Source organism: Carassius auratus, chromosome 45, assembly GCF_003368295.1.
Source record: "Carassius auratus strain Wakin chromosome 45, ASM336829v1, whole genome shotgun sequence".
NCBI lineage: Eukaryota > Metazoa > Chordata > Actinopteri > Cypriniformes > Cyprinidae > Carassius > Carassius auratus.
The window spans coordinates 18,740,359-18,765,449 of NC_039287.1; the positions used below are offsets into that span (position 1 = coordinate 18,740,359).

Consider the following 25,091-nt stretch of genomic DNA (forward strand, 5'->3'; position numbering starts at 1 on the left):
CCTCATTCCAGTCACAGGCCGCTGCTAAGGTCTTGAATTCAATGGCAAACTCAGTCACTGAACGGCCTCCTTGCCGTAGCCGTGCCAGCTGGGCTGCTGCCTCATCACCCCGAGCAGAATGGTCGAATAATTTGACCATCTCCTGTCGAAAAGCCTCAAAAGAGGCACAAAAGGAAGCCCGGGCCTCCCACACTGAAGTTCCCCAGTCACGGGCCCTGCCTGTGAGGAGGGTTAGAACATAAGCCACCTTAGTCTCTTCCTGGGCATACCGGCGGGGCTGGAGGAGCACTGAGACTAGGGAGCACTGAGACAGGAAGGCTCTGCAGGAGGTAGGGTTCCCATCATAGGGAGGTGGGTTGTTGGCATGAGGCTCAGGATCATGACGGGTAGAGGAAAGGCTAGTGGGGTCCTCCGATCTTGCAGATGTCGGTCTCCGAAGTTCCTGGAGCTGGGCAGTCAGCTCCGACAACTTGGCATTAAGGAACTCAATCTCCCGGGACGTGGATGTTAGCTGGGAGGCATGTTGGCCCAAGAGAATGCCCTGCTGGGTGACGGCTGATCTGAGGGGATCTGCACCTGCTGAGTCCATGGTGGTCAGATCGTTCTGTCAAGGGCGAGACTGGGACTCATTTGCAGGTGCTCAAAAGGTCAGTTTATTAGATGGGCTTAATTTCAAAAGGACAGAAAAAATAAAAATAAGAATTAACAAACAAAAACTATCCAGGAACAGGGCAGTCTGGAGCAGATCCAAAAGGGCCTCCTGGACGAATTCCACTTGGAAATCCTCTGATGCAATGCCCGGATAAACTGACAGGGAGGCGGGGAACTGGTGGTGCGCTGCGGCGCGGCAAAGAAGAGGAGTGACAGCGATCGATGAGCTCTAACACGGAAGGTGGGAGAGTAGCGCTGCCTGAAAGCAGGAGGAAGTGGGAAAAAACAAAACTAGAGGATGAAAACAAAACGGGCACGATCTCTGTGCAGGCTAAACAAGAGATGTGGATAAAGTTGAGACATGGACTATCAACAACTAACAACTCGACAAGAGATGTGGATAAAGTTAAAACATGGACTATCAACAACTAACAACTCGACGATCTGACAACAGACAGCACACATGAGGAGACTAAATAGAGAAGGAGTGATTATCATAATGCAGAGCAGGTGATGGTGACCAATAACAAGATAATAATGAAACAAGAGGGCGGAGACGGGCACCACGGTGACACAGAAGCACATGGTAAGTGTAAACGCACACTATGGGGAAAAAACAGACAGATCAGCCCTGGGGCGTGACAATGGAGTTATCGCGTTTTGGTAAAGAGCTCCTATAAATGTGCTCATAAAACTTTTTTTTTGCCACTGATTCAATAATAAGTTGTTTAAAATTAAATGTTTAGTGTCTGTATTTTTTTCTTACGTTTTAGAGCTCTACGTATACACATGCAACAAATTCTTTTTACAAGTTTTGTCAGGTTCAGGACAGGTTATTAAGTAAAACAGCGGAGTAAAATGTATATTTATTTAGGATAAAGATCATGGTCATTACTCACCAACTGCAAGATGCAGTCTGTGGCCGAAGCACTGTAGCCTGGTCCACTTTTTAGATCGGCAGCTTTCACCATGTTAGCTGCATTATCTGTTGTTATACAGACTTGACATATCTCATCTAAGCCCCAAGTGGACACCGCTTCTCTCAAGGCCTCTGCGATATTCTCGGCTGTCTGGCTTTCCAGGAAAAATGCAGTCTGCAAACAGCGACTTTTTAGCTCGAAGTCCTCTGTGATGAAATGGACTCATGTAGACTCATGTAGGGCTCCTTTGTCCTGCTGGACCACAAGTCTGTTGTAGCTGCATAGAATTCCACGTGCGACAGTTCTCCTTCAATCTTAGATTTGCATTTTTCATACAGCTCTTTTAGCGCAACTTGGAAAAAGATAATTTTCTTAAATCCCTCTTTGGCGATGGTATTTAATGGCGACATATCTTTAGCGATATGAAACGTCATTGTGTCTGTTATTTCTTTCTGTCGTTGAGAGCCTTTCTGGTAAGGTGTCACATTGGCAAAGGCATCACAAATATTTTTTTTGTTTTGGTTGACATCCAGATTTGACTTTGTATTTGTCGTAAAGAGTTTTGTGGTGCCGTTTTAACATCTTAGCCAGCACAAAGACGTTATAACTGTCCCAGCTATTTTAAACCAGGCCTGATACAGAAGAATGAGGGGGAATCAATCTTGCATTCTATCCTATTGGATTCTGTGTTCAGGGTATACGTATATCAACGAAAATAAAAAAACAAGAAAGGCAAATCTTTTCTCAGCATATATTGAATTTTTACATGAACACTGCACCCTAAACACCAAACAAACAAACAAACTCAAACACAAAATAAATCACATAAAAGGAATGGTGTGAGTGAATAAGTGTGAAATGTCCCATAAAGATATTGATGAATAATGAAGTTGATCAAGTGAGCAGTCTTAAGAATGAACAGTCTTATCTGCAAATGGTGGGTATTGATGGATGGAAGTATTTGTTCTTCTGTTTGTAGTCCGGGAGTCTTGGAATACAATCCTTGGGCAGTTGCTTTGTCCTAAGCACCCCAGCAAATTCTCATTCCAGCACTCGAAGCAATGTTAGTTCCATGTAAAAGATCCTAGCTGAGCAGCAAACAAAAGTTTCTCAAGCCAGGTTTGTTTAAGAGAACAGCCATTAACCATGTGGTTACTCAAACTGAAGCTACCTCTTACTCTTCTACTTCCTCTTTTATACACAAGGTATAGACGCTACTGGTGTCACCTAGTGGATGGGATGAACATAGCACTCTCCATGAGGACAAGTAAATGATGTGACAGACAGTGACTGTTACATATTCCCTCCCTTAATTAGAAAGGGTTTGCACAATACCATGAAATGGCTTTAAGTTTTGAACATGAAAAGAATCTACATGATCAGGATCATCAACAAAGGACACAGAGTAATTTACAGGACCCAGACATTTGATCACTCTAGCAGGACCTTTCCATTTTGCCGCAAGCTTGGCCATAAAACCATCACTAGCCCGTGATTGAGGATGAGTACGAACCCAAACCCAGTCTCCAACTTGGAAGTGAGCTGGTCGCCTTCGTAGGTTGTAGTAATGACGTTGTTTCCCTTGGGCTCGTGCTACATTCCTTTGTACAGTCTGGATCAGCTCTTTGTACTTCTCCAGAATTGGGTATGCTGGGTTATCGGGGTCAGGTGATTTGAGAATTGCCCTTTCTAAAGGACCCTTTAACTTTCGACCCAGCATGACTTCTGCCGGAGTGAATCCTGTACTCTCTTGCCATGCCGTGTTGATGGCAAAACGGAACTCTGCCAACCATCTATCCCAATGGCGGTGGTAGTCTTGAACACACGAGGCAATCATGGTTTTTAGAGTACGGTTGACCCGTTCTGTGAGGTTTGTTTGAGGGTGTGCAGTCGTGGCTAGCTTTTGAACGACACTCCATTGCTTGCAGACTTGACAGATTAATTGTGAGGTGAACTGAGTTCCTCTGTCAGACACCAGATACACTGGGGTACTCCATCTAGTGAAGATCTCCTCCACCAGGATACGTGCAATCTGTGGAGCTTTTGCAACACGTAAAGGGAAAAACTCCACCCATTTTGAGCAGTAGTCCACAATTACTAAGAGATGTTCATTCTGCTTAGCACTTCTGGGAAAGGGTCCCATGAGATCAACTCCCAGCATATGTCCGGGTTCAACTACTGGCGTAGACTGCATATAGCCAGCAAGTTTTGAAACGGATGGCTTGTGTTGTTGACATACTTGACACTCCTTACAATGTTTCCACACATCGGAGCGCATAGTGGGCCAGTAGCAAATGTCCACAAGTCTTAGCAGAGTTTTAAGTCTGCCAAGATGTCCGCTTAGAGGGTTGTTGTGTGCATAGTTAAGAAAATCTTGTCTTAAGCTGGGAGGTATGACTATTTGAAGTTTGGGCCCTCCCGGTCCTTGTGGCATGCTGCGGAATAGAAATCCATTTTTCAACAGGAAATGAATGCGTGTGGGATCAGGATCAGAAGATGTTTTGGTTTTTTCGATGATCTCTTGGCTGCCTGCATCTTCCTGTTGGGCTTTTGCAATGTCTGTCCATTCAACAGGAAATGAAGAAAAAGTGGTTGATGAATCTTGGGATTTTACCTGTGCCAGCATAGTAGGTGGTGAGATATCTAGGAAACTGCGTGATAAGGTATCAGGTACGATGTTACATTGACCCTTTCGATACTTGACAGTGAAATCAAAGTCTTGCAGGCGAATGGACCAGCGGGTCAGACGTGAAGATGGTTTTGGATGGTTAAACACCCAGGTTAGAGCAGCGTGATCAGTGATCACCTCGAAACGTCGTCCCTCCAAATACGGCCTCCATTTTTCAACTGCCCATATCACTGCACAGCACTCTTTCTCCGAAACCGAATATGACTTCTCAGCTCCTTGCAAAAGACGTGAGGCATAAGCAATGACATGTTCCACCTCATCTATGTCTTGGGTAAGGACGGCTCCCAAACCAAGGTCACTCGCGTCAGTCTGGACTCTAAAAGGCTTTGAAAAATCTGGGGCAATTAAAACTGGGGCACTGGTCAATTCATGCTTGATCAATTCAAAAGAACGTTCACACTCCGCTGTCCAAGTCCAAGTAGCTCCTTTCCTTTTCAAGGAATGCAGGGGGGCCGCTTTCTCAGAAAATTGAGGGATAAACCTGTGGTACCATCCTGCTAGACCTAAGAAACGTTGCACCTCTTTCAGTGATTTGGGAACAGGAAATGTGGCTACCGCTTCAACTTTAGCAGGGTCAGTTTTAATTCCTTCTGCTGAAATTACATGTCCCAAAAACTTCAAGGATTTCTGCATTATATTGCACTTTTGGAGGTTTAGAGTGAGACCTGCCCGACTCAGACACTGGAATACTTCTCCTAGATGGGCTAGATGTTCTTCCTCTGACTTGGAGTAAACCACGACATCATCTATATATACGAAACAACTCTTACCCCTCACGTCTTTCAACACAAACTCCATAAGTTGCTGAAATGTGGCTGCAGCGTTTTTAAGGCCGAAAGGTAAACGAAGAAATTCATATAATCCAGACGCTGTAGTAAAAGCAGTTTTAGGGATACTCTCTGGCTCCATCTCAACTTGCCAGTATCCGCTTTTGAGGTCGAGGGTACTAAAGATGGCTGCTCCATGCAAAGACTCGAGGATTTCATGTATCTGGCATGGGATAACCGTCCAAGTACGTCTTTGAATTCAAACCTCTAAAGTCGACACAGAATCTCTGACCACCTCCTTTCTTCGGTACCAGGACCACCGGAGCAGCCCATGGAGAAAGTGAAGGCCTAATGATGTTTTTGTCCAGCATTACCTTGATTTCTTGTTCGATGAATTGCTGTTTCTCAGGTGATACTCTGTAAGGTCTCTTAAGGATAGGTACTTCACTGGTGGTTATAACGCGATGTTTGACTACATCCGTGTGTCCTATTTCGTTGGTACAAACAGTGGGCCATTCTCTCATCAGATGCTTGAGCTGTGACCTGTATTCTGGAGATGTGTCTGCCCTGGTGACAAGTTGATGGATAAATGTTTGCGTTTCAGGTGACTCTTCTGGTGTGGGCAAGGCAAGATAGAAAGATATCAATGCATTGGAAGAATTGGATGACATGAATGGGAATGTGTCTTCTTGGCAGTGATTTGAGGTAGGTAAGGTATATTGGGCTTTATGAAAATTCAAGTTGATTCCCGTAGACATCAAAGAATCCATACCCAAGATGATAGGTACAGTGAGATCTTTGTCCTTCATTACATACAAAGTCAAATCATACCTCCTTCCTTGCACTTCACATTCACAGTTCCACATCCCCAAAGCTGATAACACTTGGCCATTAGCTTGTTTGAAGGTCTGACCATGACTAGAATTCAGCTGTTCTTTGCGACTCAACTGTCTCCAACAGGATTCTTTTATTAGAGTCAGTGAACTTCCCGTATCCATCATAGCTTGAAAATATCTCCCTCGGATCAACATTGGCAGGACGAGAAACTTCAAGTTCAACATGTTGGCATTAGGAACAGACTGCAGAACACTTGCATGTGAGGGATTGGACTTGTGATGGTATCTCTGTCAGTTTGGTTCTTGCGCTTCTGCATTTCAGTATTGGCCTGATTCCAATACCTCTTGGCTTCTTCAAAATCCCTCTCAATTTGCGTGCCCACTCTTACTAATTCACTCACCTCTTTTACAGTGCCCCTTAACAAACTTGCGAGTCGGGGATTGCAATTTCTCAAAATGGACTGTACGATCTCCTTCTCAGACATCTCCTTCTTCCATCTTAAACATAAGGCACGATAATGGTATGCAAAGTCTCTAATTGGTTCTTTTGGACCTTGTTTCCTCTCCAGCAAACGTTTGGCGGATTCAGCTTCATAGTCATCAGTCAAGAAAGCATGCAGGAAATCTTGTTTAAACTGGTCCCAAGTGAAAATGTGTCTTCTCTCTGCTAGCCACCAGTGTTTAGCAGTCCCCTTTAACACTGAAGTAAGCGAAGCTAATATTTCTGAGTCAGTGAGTGGTCTGAGTGCAAAATATTCTTCACAACGTTCAACAAAGGAAATTGGATCATTGTCTTCATCTGCCCCAAATTGTGGGAATTCAACCTTTACCGGAGGTACATACGGAGCAGTTGATGTGGTATCTGGTAGGTTGTGAGTACGATGATGAAGCTGCTCAGTACGTGATCTAGTAGAGTCTTTTGGCAAGGCTGGTGTGAGCAAAGGAAGGGAAACTGGAGTAGACATGACATGAGCATATGACTTAAGCTTAGTGTCAATTTGTACATCTCTCCTCTTCAAACAATCCACCATAGACTTTCCCAAATCAGCTATACTAAGCTCAAGTACTTTTTTGACTCTCTCACATTCCCTTTCAATCTTGTAGTTCAACTTTTCCTCCAACTTCTGACACTGGTCCTTAAACTCAGAATATGAACAACATTGACTCACTTTTTGGGTGCATGCTTGAACTTCACCTTCCAAAGCTGTTATACGGTTGGTCAAGGAATCCATAAATTGTGTTGAAGGGTGAATTTCAGGAACTACTTCATCAGGAGGAGGAGGTGGAGGAAATGTAACATCAAGATGAATGTTAGAATCATTATCTTCATCAGAGTTGAGATACAAGTCACTGAAAGTATGAATGAGTTCTTGCACAGGTCGTGGATCTCTTCTGGTGACAAAAGGACCGGCAGTGAAATCAGGATTGGGTTCGTACTCATCTTCCGCACCTTGTGATGTATCTGACATAACTAAAACAGAACAAAAAAACAAATGATAAACCAACATAAAACCATAGACTCTGAACACTTGATTAGCAAATTGTCCCTGTTTGGGCGCCACTCTATAACTGTCCCAGCTATTTTAAACCAGGCCTGATACAGAAGAATGAGGGGGAATCAATCTTGCATTCTATCCTATTGGATTCTGTGTTCAGGGTATACGTATATCAACGAAAATAAAAAAAACAAGAAAGGCAAATCTTTTCTCAGCATATATTGAATTTTTACATGAACACTGCACCCTAAACACCAAACAAACAAACAAACTCAAACACAAAATAAATCACATAAAAAGAATGGTGTGAGTGAATAAGTGTGAAATGTCCCATAAAGATATTGATGAATAATGAAGTTGATCAAGTGAGCAGTCTTAAGAATGAACAGTCTTATCTGCAAATGGTGGGTATTGATGGATGGAAGTATTTGTTCTTCTGTTTGTAGTCCGGGAGGCTTGGAATACAATCCTTGGGCAGTTGCTTTGTCCTAAGCACCCCAGCAAATTCTCATTCCAGCACTCGAAGCAATGTTAGTTCCATGTAAAAGATCCTAGCTGAGCAGCAAACAAAAGTTTCTCAAGCCAGGTTTGTTTAAGAGAACAGCCATTAACCATGTGGTTACTCAAACTGAAGCTACCTCTTACTCTTCTACTTCCTCTTTTATACACAAGGTATAGACGCTACTGGTGTCACCTAGTGGATGGGATGAACATAGCACTCTCCATGAGGACAAGTAAATGATGTGACAGACAGTGACTGTTACAACGTCCTCGTCCTCAACGCCTTTCAACTTGCAAGTGTCAGTGTTTATGAATAGATTAAAAGAAACGGGACAAATTTAATCTTGACAATCTATGTATCATTATAAAGATCTAAGCAAATCTAAATAACGAGTCATAAACACATCCACAGCTGTAAACCCGGTTTAGTTAGGAAAGTAAGGGTCCACTGAACGACATCTCATGAAACACATTTAGTCCAACGAAGCAATAACGTTATAATATGGATCATAATTCCTTTGTTTACGTTTCAATCCTTCAGCGACAGAACTGTTTGTGTCCGTTATGGAATAACTCACGGTCAGAAACTGCGTCTTGGTAGTGAAAAAACGGCATGGTTTTGCAGGGTACAGTGTCACAAACAGAATGAGACGATCCACCGGAAAAAAGAATTAATGAAAGATAGGCGAAATTATGCAGCTCATTATGCGGGTCTTTGTCTTCTCAGGTGTAAATCCCAATGATATTCATGATAGTTGACGCCTACTAGCATATGACTTTTATAAACAAAAAGTGTCTTAGAAAATTTAAATCAATATATATTTTTTTTGTAAGTGAGTAAACAAGATGATTTTCACATTAATTTAGAAAGAAAAAATCTACAAACCACACAGCTAATCTCAAGGTCAAACCATTAGTGAACGATAGACTGCCAACAAATTAAGCATGTGAACTACAAACAATTTGTATTTTTTAATTTTTTTACAAATAAATGCATCATAAATGATGTAAAGCATAATATGATGAATTAACTGTTTTTAAATGTGTGCTTAAATGGTACAGTATCACAAAACACATGCAAATTATAGCCCGCTTACCTTGATTTAAAAAAAATAAATAAATTACATTTTCTTAATGTGGGTACAGTGAAAATGACTATGATGCATAAACCACAATATATTTAAGTACTTTGCAGATTTTTGTAAACATTTTTCATTTTTAAAGGAAATCATTCTTTTGTCACCATTACTCACTGGGGTACCGTTTAAGCCCACCTTATCTGTTTCAATATTCACTGTGGAACCATTTAAGCCCACTTGATGTTTTTCAATGAGAAATCCCTCCAATTACAAACATTGATCAATTTTCTGAGTGAAAGTGTTTATTAACAGTTCTTTTTAACCTTTTACCTTAAATAACTTATTACGGAGAGGCCTACAAATTACACCCTATTTAGCTACTGCTAATGTGTATAATTTGATTGAAGATGTTGAGCGCATGTTTATCCTTTGCAGGGAAAACCTAGAGGGTACTTGAAAAACCACAAGGAAGTAGAACCTATACAAACAGAAACTTAAAACAATAAAATCAGCTCAGTAACCAAAATAACAAAATAGTCATAATTCCAAAAGGTTGCATTTCTTATTCACAAAATGTTCTGCTTTGCATACTGTATGCTTTTCATGTTGAATGTTATTGGTGAAGGTGATTAGTGCTAGCAAACATTAGTAAAAAAATAAAATAAAATTAATCCTTTGCTCAAATTAAATATATTGATGTTTTACTTATTTAAAATCAATGCATTTTAATATTTTTGTGAATCAGTCATGATGTGGGCTTATTTAGAAAGTACATTAAGCCCATGCCTGACTTCTGACTTTATTCATAAAATATTTTAATTTTATATTTTAAAACTAATTATAAAAAAGGAAACATCAAATGAGAGTGAAATCTTGCATTTTAACAAATTATTTTTCTTATGTTTATATCTATAGGTGCATCTCAATAAATTTGGATTTATTTCAAAAAATTTTGAAACTTGTGTATTAAATTTAATTGCACACAGACTGAAGTAGTTTAAGTCATTGGTTCTTTTAATGTTGATGATTGTGGCTCAAATTTAACAAAACCCCACCAATTCAATTAAACTCGAATTACAATACTTCATAAGAAACACACATTTTTAGTGAATTGTTGGGCTTCTGGAAAGTATGTTAATTTACTCTACATGTACTCAATACTTGGTAGGGGCTCCTTTTGCTCTAATTACTGCCTCAGTTCAGCGTGGCATGGAGGTGTTCAGTTTGTGGCACTCCCGAGGTGGAATCCCAGGTTTCTTTAGCCCCTTTCACACTGCCATTCCGGCAAATACAGGGGTAAAGTGTTCCTGTAATTGTTCCCTGGTCGCTAGATTTGGCACTTTCACACTGCCAGTGATGACCCGGTATATGTGCGTGCTTTCACACACAACCCTTGAAGATCCCGTAACGACACGTGACATCAGCGCGTGACGTGTAATGTAATGTTATACTTTAACTGAAGCAAGCAAACGATCTCGGCATCAGTGCGGAAAGTGAGGAACTAACTGATCTCTGCTTCATTACAGTTTGCACATATGTTTTCAGCGCGAATGTTGATCTTCCTTCAAAACAGCCAGTAAAAGAGTCACGCGATAACGCGCGTCATCACTTCGATACGGAATTAGATCTGGCTTTTGTTCACACAGCGCTCGTTCCGGATCGATTACCGCAATGTTACTAGGTCCCCGACCCGGGTTCAATTCGGTAATCAATTCCGGGACGTGGTTGCTTTCACACAGAGCAGGTGATTTTTTCTGATTTGAGGTGTCAAATCCTGGTGGAAAATGAAATCCGCATCTTCAAAAAGCTCGTCAACAGAAGAAAGCATGAAGTGCTCCAAAAGTTCTTGGTAAACAGGTGCAGTGACTGTGGTTTTCATAAAACGCAAAAGGACCAACACTAGCAGATGAAATTGCATTCCAAATCATCACAGACTGTAAACTTAACATTGGACTTTAAGCAACTTTGCTGTGAGCTTCTCCACCCTTCCTACAGACTCTAGGACCTTGGTTTCCAAATGAAATGCAAAACTTGTTCTCATCTGAAAAGAGGACTTTGGACCACTGGGCAACAGTCCAGTTTTTCTTCTACTTAGCTCAGGTAAGATGCCTCTGACATTGTGTGTGGTTCAGGAGTGGCTTAAAAAGAGGAATACCACAACTGTGGCCAAATTCCCTTACATGTCTGTATGCCTTGACCCCAGCCTCGTTCCATTCCTTGTGAAGTTCACTCAAATTCTTGAATTTATCTTGCTTGACAATCCACATAAGGCTGCGGTTCTCTCAGTTGGTTGTGCATTTTTTGTATTCCACATTTTTTCTTTCCACTCAACTTTCTGTTAACATGCTTGGATACAGCACTCTGTGAACAGCCAGTTTCTTTGGGAATGAATGTTTGTGTCTTACCCTCCTTGTGAAGGGGGTCAATGATTTGTCTTCTGGACAACAGCAGTCTTCCCCATGATTGTGTAGTGAAACTGAGAGGCAATTTTGAAGGCTCAGGAAACCTTTGCAGGTGTTTTGAGTTGATTATTTGACTGGCATGTCACCATATTCTAATTTGTTGAGATTTGTTCATTTAACCAGTTTAAATATGAGCCAAAATCATTGCAATTAAAATAATCAAAGACTTAAACTACTTCAGTCTGTGTGCATTGAATTTAATACACGAGTTTCACAATTTGAGTTGAATTACTGAAATAAATTAACTTTTCCACAACATTCTAATTTATTGATGCACCTGTATGAAAACAACTTAACTTAGATTTTTGTGGGCTTAGTGGGTACATTTACCCTAAATGAAAACCATAAATGAAAATGAATCAAGTTTATAAGATATAAAATGCAAGTGATTAAGTTAGGTGTTGCTATGGCAGAGTTACATCATCATATGGCAAAATAGGAGATTAATCTTTTCATGACCCAAGCATGTAAATGAAAGATTGTTGGCTATTAACAGACATCAGCTATATAACTATAGCTAATGTAATTTAGATAATCTGATACAACAATGACAACTAGGGATGCACAATTTTTAATTTTAAAATGTCTAATATGCTAATGGAAACGACAGCAAGTCTCCCCTGTATATGGATTAAGAATGTTTTTCATTTACTGTATTTATTTTATTTTATTGAAAAACTGTATATCCAGTGTTCACAGTCTACTTTATTATAAATTGAATGATTATATTATGTTTTGTTCTGGAGAGTTCACAAACCAAGTCAGTTTCATTACTGTATATTCTGGAGAGAGGCAGATCAATCTGACATTTGGTCTCCTTCTGCTTAGTTCTCAGTCAATGACGTGCTGTCCGAGTGCCTGCTGGCTCTGGGAGGAAGTCCCACTGTGAGAACTGCATTTGTTCAACTCCTAATGTCTCTGATCATTCAGCTGGCACAGCAGCTTTGGGATGCCTGTGAGGTAGGTTACACAACACTACACCTTTTACCAAAGAAAAAATGTTCCTATTGAGGGACTTCCTTATCCTAATAGATTGAAAACAAAGTGTGTTGTTGGTGTAATGTTGTAACGGTGGTGAACTTGACGTCCAGAATGAAAGATTTTAAGATTTATTTTTTAGTTTGGGCACCAAACGTGTTTTTACCCGTTAATTAAACTCCAGGTAGCTCAACAAAAACTAAAGAATTTCAAAGTGCCAAAATATTAAGGAAGCGGTAATGGCTTGTAGCTGTAGTCATGCTTGCTTCCACTTACAGATAGTCTCAGGTATATTTTAACAAATATCTTTGTGAGTACATTTTCATAAATTTAGGGAATGATCAGCTCCGTTTGAAATGCAAAAATCAAAGTTAAAGGGGGGGTGAAATGCTATTTCATGCATACTGAATTTTTTACACTGTTAAAGAGTTGGATTCCCATGCTAAACATGGACAAAGTTTCAAAAATTAAGTTGTACGTTTGAAGGAGTATTTTTGTTCCAAAAAAACCTCTTCCGGTTTGTCACAAGTTTCGGAAAGTTTTTTTCGAGAATGGCTCTGTGTGACGTTAGATGGATCAGAATTTCCTTATATGGGTCCTGAGTGGCAGAAGAGCGCGCGCTCCCATATAGCAGAGCAGAGAGAGGCTGAGCACAGCCTGATCAGAGCGAGAGCGTCGCGAAAAGTCACAAAAGAAGTGTGTTTTTGGTTGCCAGGGCAAGACAACCCTGCACAGATTACCAAAAGAGAAACAGCATTAAGGGACCAGTGGATGGAGTTTATTTTTACAGAGCATCAACGGGGTTTTGCAAGTGTTTTTGTTTGTTCCCTGCATTTCGGATTGCACGTCGTTTATTTCTTAAGGATAATGCAGTCCCAACGGAAAAGGGTCACGATTGTGTGTTGGAACCACATGCGGTGAGTAAAACTGCTTCAAATATCTCTGTGTTGTTAATTTAGCTATCAGCGCGTAAGCACATCAAGTAAACAACATGCAATGTTGTCATCAAACTGCACTTTCCACATGTACAGCTTAAAAAAAAAAAAAAAAAAGACGACATAAAGTGGAACTTAGTCATTTTCCAAAACCGCTAAGCAAATATATACAGTTTCAGTTCATACCACATAGCATATCGCCTTTGCTGATGCTGCTCTTGTTAAATTTCAGCCTCTGGATCTGTTTCACAGCTTCCACATGCTCTCAACTCAAAAGCCTACTGGCGCTCGTGATTCTTTAGCTCCGCCCACACGTCACGCCTCTAGGCGCTCGTGTTTTTCCGGGAAAAATCGGTACAGACTATCTTTCACTTATAAATAAAATAAAAATAAAGACTTTTTGGAGTTATGAAGGATGCAGTACTATACTATAGGTACTCAAGATTAACAGGATATTGAGTGAAAACGAGCATTTCACCCCCCCTTTAACTGTATGTGTGTGTCACGTGGAGGTTTGGGATGAACTCAGGCGCAGACAGGATGCACTACACACAGGGTTTATTATAGGAAAAAGGGGACAACAAAGCTCATTGGGGGAAGTCCAGGGTGGGTGGATATGGCAGGAGTCTTAGGTGGATGGGACGAAGGCTGACGATGAGGGGTCTGGGCAGGTCTGGGTGGTATAGGGTGGGGAGTAGGGCTGCATGATATTGGGAAAAATGTACATCGCGATATTTTATTTTTCTGCGATTATATATTGCGATATGAAATAAAAAAACATTTCTTACAAACAAAAATGGAGTGAGCACACTTACATTCTCATTTTAAATGATTTAAACATCGACACCATGGTGTCAATTGATTAATATGCGCGAGGGAGAGAGAGCAAGACAGCGCTCGTGTTGTTTGAAGACATTGAGCGGGGCCGGGGCTCTCTCTCTCAGGCCGGTGACAGGTGCAATATAAATAGGCATCGGCTCTATTTCTAGCATGCACGTGTTTTCCGCCGCGCCTGAGACGCGCATCTCACGCAGGCAGTCTGCAAGCTTTAACCTGTTAACATGGGAGCTGAATTAAAAACGGACACGCCACGCAGCTGAGACGCTTGCACCATGCATCTAGTGTGTCGCTGGCCGCACGCTCGCGCTTTCTCTCTCGCGCGCGCTCTTTGGCCCATACAGTTAATGAATAATGGATCAACTACGACAGCCTACATCGCACATCCTGCGATGTGACTATCGTGGATTTGTACATCGCGATATTGATGCTTAAACAACACATCGTGCAGCCCTAGTGGGGAGTGGTCTCTGGACACTTGACCACATCGGTGGACATGACAGGAATGATCGCTGTACACTTGACAACATCTTCTGGACACATGACAACATCTGTGGACATGACAGGAGTGATCGGTGGCCACTTGACAACATCTTCTGGACACTTGACAACATCTGTGGACATGACAGGAGTGACCTCTGGACACTCAACAACATCTCTGGACCCTACATCGGCGTGGACAGAAACTGGCTCTGGAACCACGCTCACTGCTGCTGGCTCGGAATCAGCACTCACTGCGGCTCTAGGAACGAGGTCTGGGGACAAGACAGGTCTGGCAGGGACTTCTAGGATCTGGATTAGGCGAGACAAATATTCTGACAGGGTCTTGGCAGCAATGACAACTGGCATCTCTTGACGAGCCAAAACAGACTGCAACACTGCTTCAGCAGCAGAGTCGGCCGCGTCTCTCTCCTCAGCACTCACGACTGCTGACTCAGACACAGTTCTCTCTGTTGCTGGTTCAGGATCAGCGCTCACTGCGGCTGGCTCGGGATCAGCGCTCACTGCGGCTGGCTCGGGATCAGACAGAGACGGAGGACCGGAAGAACCCCTCTTCCTCCTCTTTCTCCTTGGTCGCGGTGCAGAGGCCGCAGCTGGGTCTGTGACTGGTTGGGGAAGTTCAGTCTCGAGCAGGGTTGACTCTGACGCTGAGGATTCCGAGGCAGATTCCCACGAGAACCGTCTCCCTTGCTTGTGGAGACTGATGGGTGTGGGAGGTGCCTCAGAATTCGGGGAGGGATGTGCCTGATCCCCCTGTGTTGCAACGGCCAGGAGACGACCCTCAACGATCACAGGCAGCTTGGTAGAAGGTGGGGATCTCGAGGGAGAAACCAGCGGCTCCTCCCGGGAGACACTCTCCCATAGTCGGCATAGTCTCTCAGGATCCACTAACCCTGGGACGATAATGGAGGGCAGACCCTCCTCTTGTCAGTGGGGGACGACAACCAGCATTGCTGACGGAACTCCAATTGTCGCTGAAGTTCGGGGGACATCCTGTCTGCTGAGTTCTTTCTTTGGCAGTTCATTCTGTCACGTGGAGGTTAGGGGATGAACTCAAGCGCAGACAGGATGCACAACACACAGGGTTTATTGAGGACAAAAAGGGGAAAACAAAACCCACGAGGGGGAAAACAACGACTAGGGCAGAGACTAAATGACTTAACAAGACTAGGAACTAACTGTTAACAAAAGACTCTTAACACAAGAACACTTACTACAGAGAAACTATCACAGGACTCACAACGTCTCTTCAAAGTGCAACAATAAGTAACAATGAACCGCCCAGGACAGTGAACACAAGGGGATAGAAATAAGGAGACTATTCATAACATAACAGGTGACACAGGTAAAGCAATAATGACAAAACTAGGATAACAAGGGTGGCGGGGCAAGGAAACGAGACAACACAAGCACATGGCCCAAAGACAAGGCCATGTGCTTGTACACAAAACACGGGCCTGTCATGATCCTGCCTCAAGACTAGAAGAAAATCAAGGACAAGAGGGCAGAATCATGACAGTGTGAGTGTGTGCAAGGCTTGTAAACTAGCATGGCCTGGTGTGTGTGAGAATGTGTAGTATGAGAGTGTTGAGTTTGTACCCAGTGCTGCTGGTCTACACTTGAAGTGTTTTGAAGTTCAGGTAAGCAACAGGAGCTGCTTCTTCAGCGTGGCCTGGGAACAGTCAGTGTGGTATAATCCAAAAGCACACACCTGTGCCGGCAGCCAATTTGAGTGTTTGCATTTCCCTACAGCTCTCACTCTAACATCAACATGATGTCCAGCGCCAGGTAAGTATGATCCACTCTTTCAGGTCACTGCTCAACTCCTTCACTTTCACCCTCCGTTCCAAAGCAGAATCATGCGAGCACAGTAGCTCACAGACTCACTTGTTGCACAGTAGCACAAAGTTTCTCACTCCGTTCTCTAGCTGCGCCCACACCTCTGGTGTGACCAAACCAAACACCCAATTTCTGCTTCCATCACTCATGCTTTTCCATGCTCACTTTGCCAAAGATTTACATGCTTACCCCTCTGTCTCGAACACTCCTCTTCAAAGGGTTCATTGGATGAAAATCTTACTTTTTCTTTTTTTGTTCCAACTCAGAAAACTTGAAAAAGAAGAATCCAGTAAGTTTGGTTTGATAAGCCTTTCTCTGCAGGCATGTGATAAAATAAGCAGATCAGATTTCTCTCCCCTTCTGAAGTAGGAAGGGGTTCTTCTTATAATATTACTGCCCATTAATCTGCATGTTTTCACCCACGGTGCTCAGCTGCCATTGTTGTTTTTTGCAAGCGACAGCAGAGTACTCATGGGTGTACTTGTTCTGACACCATGGCAAAAGTTTGCAGAAAAAATAAATGTTCCGTCGTTGGCCGTACAGACAAACAAACATATTTATTTAGAGTCCCAGCCTCAGAGAAGCAAAGATAAGAGGACTTATTTTATTTTTATTAGAAATCCCCCTGAAACCATAAGTAAAAACATGCTTGTTTGCGCAAATCACTTCAATGCAGGACAGTACAAAGCAGGATTAGCTACAAAGTTGTTCCTCAATGAGGGAACAAGACCAACTAAACGAGGCAAAGCTGCAGATGAAAAAAAATAAGTATTAACAATTAAAAGTCTGAAAATAATATTACGTAAAAATACAAGACCATATAAGAGGACAGTATCAGCATATGATAGCGACGGGAGATAAGTCATGGTAAATAGAACATTCAAAGCCAGTGTTAAACTTGCTCTATATTTGTTATTTGGCAAATAGGCACTTGGAGTTTGGCTGCATGTATGTTTATTCAGTATGTGTGTTAATATGTTTGGCTGTGGCTGTACTGTCACTGATTATTGTTTTGCTAATTATTGGCGAAAAATATGTTGAAATATGTAAGTATCCCGCTCCCATAATTTCCCCAAGGAATACACTAAACGGTTGCCATGGCAGCAGTACGTGTTTTGTGATGACATGATGATGATGGGGAGTTGGTGTGCAGTAACTAATTTTCATTTAAAAGGACATACACCAAAACGGATTGGTGTGAGCATCAGTGTTGGCCAGCTTACTTGAAAAAAGTAATTAGTTACAGTTACAAATTACTTCTCCCAAAATGTAATCGAGTTAGTAACTCAGTTACCACATTGTAAAAGTAATTAGTTACTCAGCAAAGTAACTGTGACGTTATTTGTTATGTTCTATAACGCTATTATGTCCTATAACATCTTTAATATATAAGATGTTTTTATTAACTGATTGAAGAATAAAAACACTAGTATTTTAGAAAATGTTGTATTTATTTGAACTCAATAGATTGCAGCCTGCCATATGATATGCATATAAATAAAAACATATAAAAATAAATATTGAAAATAAAATTCAAGTACAAAATTAAGACAAACCAATTTAAACTTGAGTTAAAAGAAACAAAGGGAAACCTGGCCATTAGTGCAAATCTCTGTAACTGTATATTAGGCCTAAAGTTACTGCACAATAAACCGAACACTATCCAACTCGTATGGTGCGTTCACCCCAGACGCGAACAGTGCGTCTGGCGCGAGTGATTTCAATGTTAAGTCAATGCAAAGATGGGAATAGATAACCTCAAAAAATCAGATTTTTGAGTTTAAAACAACTACATTCTCGCATGAAATACTTTTAAAACTACATTGCATGACACGATAACAGTAATATTTAGAAAATTTTCTGAATAAAAATGGTGGTTGAAAATGCTGCGTGAACTCAACTGGCAGAAGCCCCCATGACACGAATTCGCTTAAGCTCACCTTTTAATACAATTCAGCGTTATCAGATTATTAAAAAACTACGTAAGCTCAACGTTGCACCTCATTACATCCATCTGATTCACAGTTTCTTGAGCAACAGGCCACAGGTTGTGAGGATAGGGTCTGTCACATCGGACACCACCATAACCAACACTGGAGCTCCTCAAGGCTGTGTCCTCTCTCCCTTTCTTTACACACTCTACACTGTATTAGTCCTTCATTGACTGTACTAGTCCTTCAATCCATCACAACATACTACAAATACTCAGATGATACTGCAATCCTATGGAGCTAGAAGAGTCTCAATAAAGATAAATGCACACACTACATTCACATATGCACACACAGGATTCATAGATGCACACACATGGTTCATAAATACACACACAAGATGCACAAATGCGCACAAAATTCACAGATGCACACACAAAATTTAAAAAGCACAGAAGATTCACAAATGCATACAAAAATCAGAAATACACACACAATTCAGAAATGCAAACAACATTTACAAATGCACTCAAGATTCACAAATGCACAGAATTTACAAAGATTCAGAAATGTATTTCTGATGCACACACACATATATCTTGATTCACAAACTGCTTGGTTTGCTGGTCTGTTAACTTCACTGCATTTGTGTGTGAATTTTGAGACTCCCCTGACTTGGCTCGACACACAAATGCTTTTTTTTAAACAGGGAATGATCTGCAACCAATCAGATATCTCCCTTCTTTTAGCCAATCACAAGAATGCACCCCACGTGAGGGATTGTTTACTTATAAGCCAATCACATGAACGTGTTCACACAGCAATTGTATTAAATCTTATGAAAATACAGATGTTTAGATTACAATTCAGGTTTATTTTTTATTATTTTTTTACAAAATATAAATTTAAAAATGTCTCAATACATATAGCCCAGTGACTGCAGAAAAAAAGTTAACCATGGATTCATAAATTTGCAATAGGCAATTATTTCATTTTATTGAAATATTTTAATGAAAGTAAAAAAAAAAAAAAAATGTTTAAACCTTTTTGAATATTTAAATATATCTAAATATTCTTTTGGATGCAATATAGAAGTCACTTTAATTATAATATTCAGTCCCTACATGAAGAGAGAGTCAGTAGTCCGCTGCAAGAGGAAAGTGGCTCTCTGGCTGCGAAAAGTGGGTCTCCGGCTGTCGTTCGCTTAGGAAAGTGAGTTGATCGCTGCGTGAGGAAAGTGAATCGTTCGCTCAACTTCGCTGCTTGAGGAAAGTGAATCGTTCGCTGAGGAAAGTGAGTCGCTCGCTGGGTGAGGAAAGTGAGTCGTTCGCTGCGTGACTCGTGAGGAAAGTGAATCGTTTGCTGAGGAAAGTGAGTCGTTCGCTGCGTGACTCGTGAGGAAAGTGAATCGTTCGCTGAGGAAAGTGAATCGTTCGCTGCGTGACTGGTGAGCAAAGTGAATCGTTCGCTGAGGAAAGTGAGTCGCTCGCTGGGTGAGGAAAGTGAGTCGTTCGCTGCGTGACTCGTGAGGAAAGTGAATCGTTTGCTGCGTGACTCGTGAGGAAAGTGAGTCGCTCGCTGGGTGAGGAAAGTGAGTCGTTCGCTGCGTGACTCGTGAGGAAAGTGAGTCGTTCGCTGCGCAAAGTGGGTCGCTGGCTGCGTGAGGTAAGTGAGTCGTTCGCTGCGCAAAGTGGGTCGCTGGCTGCGCAAAGTGAGTCGCCGGCTGCGTGAGGTAAGTGAGTCGTTCGGGGTGCATTCTTGTGATTGGCTAAAACAAGGGAGATATCTGATTGGTTGCAGATCATTCCCTGTTTAAAAAAAGGCATTTGTGTGTCGGGCCAAGTCAAGGGAGTCTCAAAATTCACACACAAATGCAGTGAAGTTCACAGACCGCAAGCAGTTTGTAAATCAAGATATATGTGTGTGTGCATCAGAAATACATTTCTGAATCTTGTCCTGTGCATTTGTGAATCTTGAGTGCATTTGTAAATGTTGTTTGCATTTCTAAATTGTGTGTGTATTTCGGAATTTTGTGTGCATTTCTGAATTTTGTATGCATTTGTGAATCTTCTATGCTTTTTAAATTTTGTGTGTGCATTTGTGAATTTTGTGCGCATTTGTGTATCCTGTGTGTGTATTTATGAATTATGTGTTTGCATGTATGAATCCTATGTGTGCATATGTGACTGTAGTGTGTGCATTTATCTTTATTGAGACTCTTCTGGCTCCATACAATCCTGGCTCTCCTCAACGATCACACTAGCATTGCTGCTTACCACGACATGATATCACACTTTACACACTGGTGCACAGACAATTTTCTCCATCTCAATGTTGCGAAAACAAAAGAACTGTTCTTTAATGCACCCAGTCTCAGTCAGATCTCCGTTCATGGCAACAGGATAGAACAGGTGGAGAAATTCAAATATCTTGGACTCACCCTGGATAACAAGCTCACTTTTGATTATCACATAAAGGACATCCATAAACGCTCCCAACAGCGTCTGCATATTCTACGAAAACTAAATTCCCTTTACATTGCCCCTCATCTTTTGTTACTACTGTACACAAGTATTATCCAGCCCATTCTGTTATACTGCTCCAAAAGCTGGATAACGAGTAAACACCAGCAACAGGGACATTACGTTCCTCACTTCAAAGCGAAACAAAAGTAGGATTCTGTAGTGACTTACCCTGCTGTTGAAGTCCCTTCCTCCTCATCAAAGACTCCCAACATGTTTGCGTTTCAGGTGCCGGATCATTGCCTTGGTGCTCCCCTTGCCATGCCATATTTTGCAGTCAACACACTTTTTCTGTTTATTTAGTGTTAAATGCTCCCACACCTTGGATGAGTTCGTGAGAGAGAGCGAGTGTGTTCATTCTGCTCAACTAAAGTTTTTTTTATTTTTTTTATCAAATGTCTATGCGTCGCGAGAATCGATTATGAAATTCATTGCCAACTCTTTTAGTAATCAATTTTTATCAATTTAATCGATTCGTTGTTGCAGCCCTAGTGTTAATGTGTTTAGTCTTGGCTGAACAGATGACTGAGCTACAATGCTCAATGTTTAAGTGGGTGCTGATGCGAAAAGAAACCAATCAGCTGCACCATGTGAATGATGATTTAATTACATCAGAGTGATTTAGAACTTATCGGCCTGTGCTGGGTTATTCGCCAGCACTATGACTTAAATAACAGAATGGCTTTAAAAGAAAGGTAAACACTTTCTGATGTTGCCCTGTCAGATTCCTGACCTCAACCTGATTTAGACTTTGGCATGACCTCTGATGTTCTGAATATTACAGTATTGTCTATTTTTTTGTTCTACCTATATTCGTTCACTGACCAATTTTGGTGATGTGTTTGGTGGCATGCAAAACTTTGACTTCCTTTCTAATTATTTTTCCTGGTGGAGAAGAAATTACTGTACTTGGTCTAAAACATAAGTTACTGGATATTAATGATTTGTATGTTTAACGAGTTCACGCTTACAATTTAATTAGCTGAGGTATAGTATGCGCATTTGTTGTGCTGGCCGGGTTATAAAGTGAACTTGAAGTGGGGAGATGGGGTGGAGGAGGGATGCTGATAAACCCTCAATGAACAGAGGTAAGTCAGCGATATTTATACTATGGTATTGATTACTTGATTGTGGCCACCTGTGTTGATTAGGCTAAGTATCTGACGCACTCCTCCCAAATCTTGTAAATAGAACATCATTTTATATTAAATCAATATCACTTGCGGTCATACTGTAGAACACAATGTTGAGGATGTTAATTTATGTACATTTATATTATGCATGTGACCGTAGGGCTATCCACTAATCTTGCTTTCTAAATAGTTCTGACATATATCACATATGTGCATACATACTGGATATAATGACTCAATGATGATAGGGTTTTGTTTTGTGCAGAAGTCCAAAGAGGAGCAGCAGCATCAGCTGGACTGGATCCGCTATGAAAATTCCTTCTATGTGTTCTGGCTGCTGGAACATCTTGCCCAGGACAATGATTATAATGTAAACAAGGAGCTTGTGATCCAGCTGGAAACCAAAGCATTCCCTCTTGCAGATGAGTTCCCCCTGTTCTCTCTGTATATGTGGCGGATCGGAGGTCTCTTCCGGGTGAAAAACACATGAGCAGATGTAGACTTGCTGCAGTCTTTCTTAAAATCGTTGCTCCTTTTACAGGGTTCACTTAACTGTACATGAAGTGTCTTAATAAAAAAATAAAAAAAGTTAATAAATTTTAAGCCAGTCAGTTTTTGTAGTGTTCTTTGGAAGTCTGTTTTCATAAGTTGATTTCACTGTGAAGTGTAACACTAAAATAAGTGTTACCCCAAATCAGCATATTAGAATGATTTCTGAAGGATAACTTCACATAGAAAAATTAAGGTGAAAGTAATGGGAGCTGAAAATTAGTTTTTAAAGCCTATTCAAAAAGAAATTGTATTGTTATTATAAGTAGTATTTCATCAAGGTACCAACTCGCACTGTACTAGCAGATTACATGCAATGTAAAGTCAAAGCTTCATGATTTATGTGCTCACACTGTACGTGTGACATACTTGAGTTAACCAGACCATGACACTGTATGGTCTGCTTACCATACGATAGCCAGAGATAACTTAAAAAAAATTCAAATAAAAAAAGCTTTAGCTATCAATGATATCGAGAGGATTTGGCATTTCCAATTGATTAAATAAATTATTACCATTTACTTTTATTATTATGGTATTTGCATTATTAAATTGATAGGTCTACTATAATTAATTTGCCATGCGGAACATAAATGATTAAATTAGCTAGCTCTTAATTGAAAATTATTGAAAACATTTAGATATAGACCTATTACACAATGAATAGGCCTATAATTAAAATTCCATCTAAAGTAGCCTATGTCCAAACACTGTAATAATCAGTCATCAATGAAAATATAAAACTTGTTTAATACGAAATACTTCATTTCTGTCATCGTTGTTGTTTTTTACTACATAGGCCCTGTATCAGCCATAAGAGCCTTTTTTTCTTTTTTTTTTTTTTAAATGAAGGCGATACCCAATGTCTCTCATCTCTAAGAATATGTGCTGTTAAGCATCAGATGCCGACCGCTCGGTCAGTTACTGGAGTTTAAAATGTCTTCACGGGCATAACGCTCATGCAGTTTGCACATTGTTTATGTGGTATGCACTGGCTCACTTTCATGGTTTAAAACTGAAATATAATTTTGCTACGTGTTTGTCTTTATCACTAATTGCAAAATGATAGACAATGGTTCACATTTTCCGTGATAACATTATTTTATCAAAAGATATCCCTCTTTTCGTTTTCTTTCTTGCTGTATTAAAGATTGAATAGTTTAAGTTCTATTTTCGTGCAGGCTCAGTGAGGGTGAAAAGCACTGAGTTTAGGGCAGTTGGTGCAGCAATTTTGTGATACCCTGGTCACTGTGATTTTGACAAGAAAGATGTTCCTGGATAAAAATCTTCTGATGATCCTGGATCAACATTATTGTACAAAAATATAGACTTGACCCAATCCCTACCCCTAAACCTAACAAAACCCATAATTTATTCCTAAAATCAGTGGGAAATGATAGCTGATTGATAAGACTGTAGAAGCACCTAGCTCTGGTTGTAAGCCTGTAAAAACACATTTTCTGAAAAGTTATATCTCAATTCTGATTAGTTGATTGGAATGTTGTTCCAGGATCAACAAGGATGTTGATTCAGGAACATGTACTTTGTGAAAGCCGACCGTACAATCAACTGCGGACACAGGCTGTGGAAACCACCACTGGTGCAATGCCCAACGGGACATGGAAAAAGGAGACAGAGGATCTCTGGCACGCGGCCAATGAAAGACTCCTCGTCTAGACGTCCTGAGCACAACAGCAGAAAACATAAGGAAACAGACATGCAGTACAGTCACAAAGTCAACATGAAATTTACTGACAACAAGGGACAGACACAGCAGGGAATATAAGGAAAAATGGGAACAAGCAACAGGGGAGGGCAATCAGCTCGTGATCTGCAGAAACCAGCGCCGATGAATCAGCGCTGATTGCCCAGGTCATGAGCTGCAGACAATATAGGGCTGGCCCTTTGTGATTGCTCAGCAACTCTAGGACGGGTGCTGCAAATGGCTGTTGGCCGGGGGAAGCGACATTGACAAAATCATTGATCGTGTGTTGTTGGAACAGTTCGTCACTCGGTTACTACCGACCACCACGCAGTGGGTCCAGTGCCACTGGCTGGCGTCGCTAGACCTGGCCATCCAACTGGCGGAGGACCAGATGGTGGTGTTCCATGAGGTTGGCGAAGCCCTGCCTTCGGTCGTCTCTCGCTTCCCCCTCACCCTCTACCTCTAAACCTGTCCCTTAGGTCTCATGGGAACCTTCCCCCCGAGCGCAGCCCCGATGGTGGGGTGGGCCTGTACTGGATTTTGTGCTCCGTGGGAAAACAGGTGGATTCAGGATGTAACCAAACTTCGATCCATCAAAGCCTAATTCAGTCGGAGGCATTGGATAATAGCTGCATGGTTTGGGGATGTGACGAAGTATCCTTTGATGCTCATACCTATTCAATTTTTGGGTCAAAAGCATAAACTGGAGGTGGCAGTTAACCCACACCTCAGGCATCCTCTAATTTTGGGGACCAATTGG

At 41.3% G+C, this 25,091-nt stretch overlaps 1 protein-coding gene across 1 annotated transcript in view; it reads left to right on the top strand.

The window, feature by feature from the left end:
- mei4 (meiosis-specific, MEI4 homolog (S. cerevisiae)) overlaps positions 1-22,679 on the top strand; it is a 49,003-nt gene extending 26,324 nt beyond the window's left edge. The window contains exons 4-5 of the mRNA XM_026233934.1: positions 12,230-12,361; positions 22,343-22,679. Of these exons, the coding sequence (XP_026089719.1) occupies positions 12,230-12,361; positions 22,343-22,567 (357 nt within the window). The 3' untranslated portion in view covers positions 22,568-22,679. The remainder of the gene's footprint in view (positions 1-12,229; positions 12,362-22,342) is intronic.
- The last annotated feature ends 2,412 nt before the right edge of the window (positions 22,680-25,091 follow it).